This window comes from Sceloporus undulatus, chromosome 4 (assembly GCF_019175285.1).
Source record: "Sceloporus undulatus isolate JIND9_A2432 ecotype Alabama chromosome 4, SceUnd_v1.1, whole genome shotgun sequence".
Taxonomy (NCBI): domain Eukaryota; kingdom Metazoa; phylum Chordata; class Lepidosauria; order Squamata; family Phrynosomatidae; genus Sceloporus; species Sceloporus undulatus.
This window is the reverse complement of record NC_056525.1, coordinates 5,435,957-5,446,173: the sequence shown is the minus strand read 5'-3', so window position 1 is coordinate 5,446,173 and position 10,217 is coordinate 5,435,957. Positions and strand designations below refer to the sequence as shown.

Here is a 10,217-nt window from a genome sequence, read left to right as displayed (position 1 = left end):
CTGCTGCTCCAGAGACTAGAACACGGAACAATGGTTGCAAACTCGAGGAACAGAAATTCCACCTCAACATTAGGTGAAACTTCCTGACAGTAAGAGCTATTTGACACTGGAACTGAAACATGCTCCCTCGGAGCGTGGTAAGGTCTCCTTCCTTGGAGGTCTTTAAACAGAGGCTGGATGGCTATCTGTCAGGGATGCTTTGATTGAGAGTTCCTGCATGGCAGAATGGGGTTGGACTGAATGGTCCTCGTGGTCTCTTCCAACTCTACAATTCTGTGATTCCACCCCCAATTTAGGAATTATGGGATTTATACAGTCTATGTGCCTGTCTGTGGCACAGCTGGGATGTGATTGGTTTGGACTATAACTCCCATTATCCCCCAGCCAGCATGGCCACTGGAGAACTGACCTGTTCTCTGTGCTTTCTGTAGTGGGAACAGAGCCACAGTCTCCTCTCAGAGAAAGGCCTCTGAGAATAAACCAGGTTGAGGGGAAGGAGTCCAGACAGAGTCACCCCTGGATGAAAAGGGAAAAAAATACCTTTATTTTTTCAAGCCTGCTGAACAGGGAAAGAACTATAAGTACAACAACATGATCACACAGACCAGCAAAAGCACCCAGTCTCAATAAAGCTCTATACATCCACTTTGTCCTTTTTGAAAAAGAGGCGAGAGATCCATCTGCCACCACTTGCACCGAAACCTCAGTCGCAAGTTTGGGATGCACTTCTCAGGCCAGAGTCTCTGACACCAGAGGAGGACAAATTTCCCTGAGAAATGATCCAAAGTCCAAAGAACAGCCCAGTTGTCCCTTCTTGGCAGTCCCAATTTCTCCATCCTGATCTCGGTGGTGGTGGGCATCTCCCAACCCATCTTGTGTCTTCCCAGGCTCCACAAAGTGGGGCTTTTCCCTTCATCCTGGAGTTTTCCCATCTCGAACCATGATCCCCACCCCACCCCTGCCCTTGTCGAAAAGGTTAGAAGACAGCTGTCCAAGGTGCGAATCCCACCTTGGTTAGGCTTCTAGGACAGACGTCGGTCTCAATCTTTGCTCATCTCTGTAGCACCTTGAGGTGGTTCACCCCTCTCACCTTCAAGCAGTTGCTTCCACCAAGGTCTCGACGACTGTTCTAAAAAAAGAGAAAAGGTGGTGGAAAGAGCATGTGATTTCATTTATAAATTGCATTCATATTCTGCTTTTCCTTCAATGAGCTCAAGGCAGTGTGTACATAGACCTCTCCTCTTACTGTTATAAATTTATGACCCTTTGCTCATCGCCAGCTTTGTTATGCTGCCACTTCTGTCTTAGGCTGTTGTCAGACTGCAGAATTAGTTCAGTTTGATATCACTTTAACTGCTATGATTCCATCTTATTGAGTTCTGGGACAGCTAGTTTTACAAGGTCTTCAGCCTTCTTGGGCAAAGAAACTACAAATTTCAGCGTTCTGTAGGATGGATTCATGGAAGTTAAACTTTCAAACCATCTGAAAAAGTGGAACAGTAGGTGTAATCTGCACTGCAGAATTAATGCAGTTGGCCACCGCTTTAACTGCCCATAGCTCCATCCTATGGAATCCTGGGATTTGTAGTTTGTTGTGGCACCAGAACACTCTGACAGCGAAGTGTGCAATGTGGCAGCAGCCCCAGTAACATAAATCCACCAGGTGACCTTGGACAAGTCACACTTTCTCAGCCTCATAGGAAGGCAATGGCAAAACTCCTCACAGTATATTTTGCCAACATACCCACCGACTCTCCCAGTTTGGCAGAGGCAATCTCTCCAGATTAATCCTCTGTCACCCCACTTTTTCCAGCGTCTTTTAAAATGTCCCAGTTTCCTTCTCATCTTTTGTCCTTTGCTAGAAACTGAGTTCAAAGTACAGTGGTGCCTCGGGTTACGAAATTAATTCGTTCCGCGGCTAATTTCGTAACCCGAAAAACCTTCGTAACCCGAATTGCCATAGGCGCTAATGGGGAAAAAAGCCGCGGCGGAGCCGCGGCTCCATTTAAACAGCGCCAGGGTTTTTTCGTAACCCGAAAAAACCTTCGTAACCCGAAACAATAAATCCCTATGGGATTTATTCGTATCCCGAAAAATTCGTAACCTGGGTAATTCGTATCCCGAGGTACCACTGTACTAGTTTACACAGAAGGGTGGTTGGGAGAGGCAAGGCAGGGGCAGAATCTTGCCTTCCCAGTAGATTCAGGCAAAAGCAAACTGCTGCAGCATCTCCTACCTTGCACATTCTTCCTCAATCAATGTAACTTCTGCCAACTTCACCCTGCTCTGATGTTGCTTGGCTTACATGCATTCTGGTTTGCATCTGAACAATGTTGGAGGGTATGTGCCATGAAATAATAAGTCAGAGTTGACCTTAGGGCCCATAACAGAAGCAATGGGTCTTTCTCCCTGCATGGGCTTCTCCTTGCTTATGGCTTCACCACAGGTCACAACAGCAAAGGTCATGATGTTGTGACCAGATAAGGAATAATCGGATTTGGAAACCAGAGCAGTTGGGATTCAGAGGCAGGCTCCCAAGGTGAGACCTAGATGAAGCCTCCCCCCTGTTGCTTTCATTATTTTTTTTTAAAAATAGAAAACGTCGCCTTCACAGTTAAAAAGGCACAGCAAATTGTTCAATCTCACCAGATTGCAAAACACAAAAATATACAATGGATAACACACACACAAACCAATGCACCGCCACATCCCAAGTCATCTATTTGTGGAAGTTGTTGAAAACTGTCACAGTTAAAATGTTGCAGATGCAGACATAACTCAGCTAGGGGATTTGGGGAGTCATCTTCCAAAAAAGGAACCTCTCCAAGCTCTGAAGAGCATCTGTCTGTGAATGAAAATGTCAGCCTCATTAGGCCAGTGCCCAGGTTGGGTGGGAGATCCTGGGCGCTGCCATCCCAAAATGAAAGGGGCCATCCTGGCTGCAGAAGTCTGGATACTCTAGGCCCCCCACTCCCTTTTTCAAGAAGAAGAAGAATTTCCCCAAGCGCCATGCAAAGTTCAACTGTGCATCCAACCACTGGTTTCCATCAGATGTTTTAAAGTTTTCCTTTTCAGAGGGTGACTACAGTTGGTAGCATCCACTAAATTCTACAAGTCCAAAGAAACAGGTTTTTAAACCTCTGGTTTAGATCACTATATAGCCTACTCCAAGAGTTTAGCTATAGGCAGGAGAGTGATGGCATTGCCCCCCAATAGGAATTATGTCTGCGTGTTGTGTGCCTCCAAATCATTTTTGACGAATGGCAACCTTAAAGCCCTGGGATTTTCTTGGCAATTTTCTTCAGAAGGGGTTTGTCATTGCCATCCTCTGAGACTGAGAGAGTGGGACTCACCCAAGGTCACCCAGTGGGTTTTGGTGGCCACGCAAGGATTTGAACCCTGGTCTCCAGAGTCCTAGTCCAATGTTCAAACCATGCTGTCTCCCATTAAATATCTCCTTAGTCCTCAAATTTCTAGCACTGCAGCAACTTAAAACATAAACTGAGCATTTAGAAATACAGATTGGCATCCTGCTGACTATTTATGAAATCATAAATAGAATGTAACAATCTCATAACTTTTGGGATCCATGCTTAATGACCAAACATTACCCCCAAACCTAGCTCTTGAGCCAGGCTAACTTCCATCCTAAGACATTCCAAAGGACCCTCCAACATTTCACAGATGAAACATGCAACACCCAAGATCCCTCACCATTGGGTGATGCTGGTTAGGGCTGTTGGGAGCTGCAGTCCAGCCACCTCTAGCAGGTTGCATGATCCCCTTCTTCATGCCAAGGGCATAAACTCTGGATCAGTGCAAGAATCCCACCCTGTCACCCTATATTTTCAGCTGCTCTTAAAATGTCCCAGTTTTTCCCCCATCCTCCCACTTTCCTTCTTTGGCTCCTTGGCTTACTTCGACTGCTGCAAACTATGCTCAGAGTGGAAAGTGGAAAGATTTATAGTCAATTCTGTTAGAGGGGATGATGGATTGTGAGAGATTATATTATTGGAATGAAAGACCTATTAGAGCCTTTACTCCAGTCACAGCAGATGTCCGGACGGTGAACCAAACTGCAGGTAAAAATTAACTTTAGACTCGTTAACAGGAGGAACAATGATGAAGGAAACATATTCTTGGATAGCAATAGCCTGATCCTTTCTAGACTGATTTAAAAGAGAAAAGATAGTGAGGGAAACATGTTGCAGTATGTCCTCTCTTATCAAAGAGCAAACAGGAAGAGAGAGAAACGGTTTGAGCCAGTTCTTTTTCTTTTACAACAGAAGACAAGTCACTTAATTCACCCTCACTGAAAAAGGCAATATTATCTGGCCATAAAGTTTAGGGGATAGGTGGCTGATAGAACAAGGAAAAGCACCAGAAAAGGAAGACAAGAAATCTTAATCCCTCTCTTACTAGCCATCTCATCCCTGGTAGACAAGAGAATAGCAAGAACAAGTACAGAAACTGCTGTTGCTTCCATCGAATTCAGCACAGGAGAGGAGAGGCAGACTTTTACTGTTCCAAGTACGTTCTGGCAAAAGCAACCTGCTGCAGCCCTTTCTAGATGGTGTTTTTTCCCTCATCAATAATGTTTGTCATCTTGGGCGGGATACAGACCGCCCCTTTGGGGCTGCCTGCACCCGCCCCTTTCCCCAATGAATCGGGGCCTCAGTGGCCACAGTGGCAGCCCCAGAGGCCCTGATCCGCCGCTTTTCCAGGCCTTTCATGCCCCAAGGACACCCCAACAGCGGCAGGGAAAGAGAGAAAGGGGTTGCTCGGCCCCTTTCTCTTTTGTATCACTTTCTCTTTTGTATCAGTGTAAAGGCTGCGCCAGCGATAAAAGCAGTGGAAGGAGCTCTGTTTCGGAACTCCTTCTGGCGCTGCTGAAAGGGCCTGCGTGCGTCACGCCTGCGCTGCTCCGTTTGGAGGCGGCATGGCTGTGATGTCATAATGGCAGTGCCCATGTAGACAGGGCGCCACCATTACCATACCACGGTTATGTGCTAGGGTTGAGGGGTGTCTGTAAAGGACACCCCGAGGCAACCCTAGCACGTATCCAGACCAGTGCACACTTGGGACTACTCTATACATAAGTTATGCACATTGCTGCAGATTTTCATTTCATTATGTTGTATATCATATATATATATATTACGTTGTATTATGCAATCTGTATTATATTCTATTATGTTGTATTATGTGCATCGCTGAGGATTTTCACACATTTGCATCAACTGTTAAAGGCCTTCACTTTCCTGCACAAATTGATATCTATTTACATCTAGGGAGGGTCCCTCTGCTGAAAATGTGCAGCTAGCTACATCTACACAGATGGCCACACATGTGATAGTACACATTTTCATGGATACTCCGGTAAAATCTGCAAAGCTTTTTTCTGAAGATTTCCAAAAAGCGTGAACTCCTGCAAATCACATGTGGCTGGATCACATTTTATCTGACTGAAATGAGTATTTTAATCGTGTAGACTAGCCTTCAGATGTTGTTGGTCCACATGTGTCCCAGTTGTTACAGGTAAAATGTTGGAGGGTACACTGTCTTTTTTCAGCCTGATGTACCTGATAGGGTTGTTGAAAGGGTAAAGAGGTAGCAAGCCATAGACAGTAGGCTCTTGGTTTCCGCAGGGAATTGATTCCAGAACTCCCCATGGATACCAAAATCCATGGATGCTCAAGTCCCATTAAATACGGTGGCATAGTAAAATGGTGTTCCTTATATAAAATGGCAAAATCAAGACTTGGTTACTGGAATTTGTGTTTTTTGGACATTTTCAAGCAGTGGATGGTTGAATCCATGGATAAAAAAACCCTGTGGATATGAAGGGGCAATGGTATACTGCCTCAGGCCTTTTGGAGGAAAGCCAAGATGCAAAAATAAGGAACTTGTGGCCCTGCAGATATTGTTGGTCAAAGTTCTCTTTCTGGAGACACTATAGGCCCTCTATGAACTTATTTATTTATTTCACTTATATCCTGTCTTTCTCCCCAAATGGGATCCTGCCATTACCTAACCTGCTGATGTCTAGGCACTTTCCATTGTGGATCCCACAGTTCCTGACTGTTGGCTCTGCACCTTTCAGTGGGTGAGAGAGCTGAAGCCAAAAACATCTGGAGGGCATTAGGCTAGGAAGGTATTTCACCATTCCTAACTCACAGCTGGAACCGCTGCTATGTGCTAAATTAAGATGCGCCACCTGCAATGCTCTGGAGGACTGATTCAGCAACACCTTCCTCAAGGTTACACTTTAGTGTCACCCGACCTTTCCCTATAAAGGATGCTGTTAGCAGGGTGAGTAACAATAGCCATGAATCCACTGTGAAATTGCAGCTTGCCCACTGCAATGAAATACAGATGTAATCAATGCAGCGGTAACATTCCTTTGAAATATAGCTGTTCCCCACAACAGCAATTTCCGATTTCATTGCATTCTTGATATGCCTCTTATTTTATGTTCTCCTTTGCCTGTCTTCTGCTTTAAAACTACACCTTGCTTCCCAAGTGTTCCAAAATGAGCAAAACAAGAGAGCAGTACTACTAACAGTTAACCATACTTTCCTTTTACAGCTTGGAAAAGGTTACTGCTTGGGACTGAAATCCAATAGCTAGTAGCATCTAGAGGAGATTGACTGAGTCAGTAGAACTCACATATATGTTATCTTACCAGCCCATTGATTTAATTGTAGACCCATAGATCAAAAATTCAAGTTTGGAGTAACTGTTCGATCTAGCCCTAGTTCGATCTAGCAATCCTCCGGCAACAAACCATTCACAGGGAAGTCCGGTGAATTCATTCACAATAGTGGGAATGAAGCACGATTGCAATAGTGTGAAAGTTAATCGCGCTTCATTACCAGTATTGCACAAGCGACTTGAGATACCCAGAATGCATTGCTCACTTCTCATTCTCATTGCCAGGATTGGTTTTGCAGTGGATTTCAGTCTTCTCTCAAGCTATGGGGTGCAATTTAGTTATCAGTGGATTAAAACTATGTGCTGAAGTAATACATTTTATTTTGCTGTCTTTATTCTGGGAACAGGATTTGCAGACATGTGCCATTGTGCTGAAATGGCGCATGTGCAAAATGATCAACTGCAATATAGTAACAGTTCATTTATGGATGTGTGTGAAACGCCACTGTGCTATTATTTTTAATTGCATGAGTGCGTGACTGTGTGAAACCACTGAGCACTATAGCACTAGTGTTGCTTTTTATTTTCATTGCCACAATTATTGCTGAATTGGCCATCCTATGATAGTGTCCTAGAAGTCTCATCCATAGGGCTTCCATAAGGTGAAGCTGATTTGACAGTGAAAAGCAACAGTCAGTTATACACAGGTGTCCCCTAGCAGATGATGGCTTTGATGTTAGTGGGATGGTGAATCCACTCCAGGTTTTGTCTAAACTTTAAAACATTTGAACCCCTTCCTGATGCCAGTACTGCAGCCAAAATGAATACCCAGCTTCTTGGGGGCAATTGGTTAACACACTGTAAACAACTTAGAAAGTGCTCATCACTATAAAGTGGTATAGAAATATAAGTGATATTACTATTGCTAAGTGCCATTCTTCAGATAGGTTCAGCAGGCTGATGCTTCCTTAAAAGTTCACATTAAAACCACAAGCTGATTCCCCGCTTCACTAACATGGGAGCCACCAGCCAGCCACGTTTCATATGTTTGTCTAAAGTGCATGAAAAGCCAGAGGGTCACCTTTGTTTCCGAATTTCCAAACTTGCTAGGGGATCACAGGAGCTGCATTTCAGCACGTATAGAGGGTGCAAGGTTGCAGAAAGCTGAGCGGTACTTTCCAGTATATGAATTGGCACCAAGTCCAAAGACATCCATCTGAAGGGCAACACAAATCCCACGTCTTCCCTGGAGTCTTCAAATGTTCTGGGAAGCCCTATTTTAAGTAGGTCTACCCACCCAGTTTTACATAACTAGGTTACATTGGCAGCCTCCTATCTTTCTGCAAGTAGGTAAAAATCCATTTCTTCTGACAGGATCTTGAGAATGGATTTTTAAAGGAGAAACAGGCCTTGTATAATGTGTTGGACTTGTCTTTGTTTTGTTTTTTCCAAATCCTTCACGTTTTAACTGGTTTTTAATTTTATGGTAGTTTAATTGCCTTTTGACTTTGGTATGCTGTGAATGTTTAGCTATGTTTGCTTATCTATTATAAGCTGCCTCGAATTCTAAACTGGGGGGGGGGGGGGTTGGATATTACTAATAATGAACAGAATTCACTTAGCAACTTGCATCTTTGGGAAACAGAACTGAGCAGTTCTGTAATCTCCATATTCACCAAGGGGCTGCCATTACATAACTGTGTAGGGAAGCCAGTGAAGTGACCAATGTGCAAGAGGACCAGTGCACATTTCACCAACAGTGTTTCTTAGCCCCTCTGTTACATAGCTAAGTATGTGTACACAAGGAAGAAGACCATACTACAGGATTCCACCCCATAATTATGGTAAGTTGTCGTCGTCATCATCATCACCACCATCATCATCATGCCCTTTTTGAGTTTGCATTTAAAAACAACAACCCCACAACTAAGGAATTTCTCCTTCCCAGCAAAATGTACAGAGCACTACACAATCAAAAGTAATTCCATATCTTTTAATTATTGATGTGTGGATGTGTTCAGAAAATGAAGGGGGGAAAAGAAAGACCATGAAAGAATAAAAGAATCATAGAGGTGGAAGAGACCACAAGGGCCACCTAGTCTAATCCCATTCTGTCATGCAGGAATACACAATCAAAGTACAGATGGCCATCCGGTCTCTGTTTAAAAACCTCCAAAGAAGGAGACTCCACCACTCTCCAAGGCAGCATATTCCATGGTCAAATATCTCTTACTGCCTGGAGGTTGTTCCTAATGTTGAGGTGGAATCTCTTTTCCTGGAGTTTGCAGCCATTGCTCCTGTCCTATTCTCTGGAACAGCAGAACACAAGCTTGTTCCATCCTCAATATAATATCCTTTCAAATATTGGGATTCCTTCCAACTTTATGGTTCTGTTATTCTATTCTATTATTCTACCTTCTAACTCTACATCCTATGATTATAAGCTTGATAATTCAGCTGTGCTTCTGAAGAGCATTACCCAAGGCTCTGGCTTATTTTGATTGGAGATTCATTGCAGTCTGAGATGAATACATTGAGGGATCAACTCCTATCATCCCATGGTTGTGCTGATGAGGGATCATGAAGGTTGTCTTCTAACACATCTGGGAGGGCCTTGCTGCTGTTGCTGTAGGCTGAGAGTGTGTGAGTCACCTAATGTCACCGAGTGGGTTTCCGCGGCCAAATAGGGAATTGAACCCTGGTGTCCAGGATCGTAGTCCAACATTCAAACCACTACACCATGCTGGCTTTTAGAAATACAGTTGGCCCTTCGTTTTCGTGGGGGATCCATTCTGGACCCCCCCCCCCCACAAAAACAGAGACTCACACATATTCAAGTCCCATAGGCTTGAATGGGGCGCATCCCCGTGCATGCAGCCTGGGCGCACTCATCAAGCGCTTATTAAAATCTGAGCATCAATTTAGTTTTAAAAGTGCTTTCTATGATCTATTGTCTCTAAATGTTAACACTGTACTCTTATCAGCTTCTGTTACTGCAGTGGGCAGGTTTTGTGGTAGCATGGATACAAACAAACACACATACACCTGCTTGATCCAACACCTGCTTAGCACAGCATAAATACCTTCATGTGGTGATACACTGCATAAGTGCTACGCAAGCACAGCAACAATGTTCAACACATGTCAGTGACCAGGTGCCATTGTATAATGCATAATGCATGCTGCACAACTGCAATGCAAAGTACAAAATACATAACCAAAATGCACAACCACAATGCCTAGCATAGGATACATAACCATAAGACACAAGGCATAACTACAATGCATAGTACAGGATGCAAAACTGCAGTGCAAAGTATAGAATGCACAATGTGCAACCATAATATCTATTATAGGATATACAACCACAATGCACAACCACAGTGTATGGTACAGGATGCACAACTGAAGTGCAAAGTATTGGATGTACAACACCATCACAATATGCAGCTTGTAGCAATTTTATTTATTTATTTTTATTTATTTGAAATATTATATCCCACATTTTCTGCACAATGGGATTCAACGGGTTCCAGGACACACATCCGCCCATGGATACCAAA

The 10,217-nt window shown here is 43.8% G+C and overlaps 1 protein-coding gene across 1 annotated transcript in view; it reads right to left on the bottom strand.

The window, feature by feature from the left end:
- Positions 1-564: 564 nt before the first annotated feature.
- Positions 565-10,217, bottom strand: part of TCF15 (transcription factor 15) — an 18,640-nt gene continuing 8,987 nt past the window's right edge. Inside the window, exon 2 of the mRNA XM_042464532.1 lies at positions 565-1,129. Within this exon, the coding sequence (XP_042320466.1) occupies positions 1,052-1,129 (78 nt within the window). The 3' untranslated portion in view covers positions 565-1,051. The remainder of the gene's footprint in view (positions 1,130-10,217) is intronic.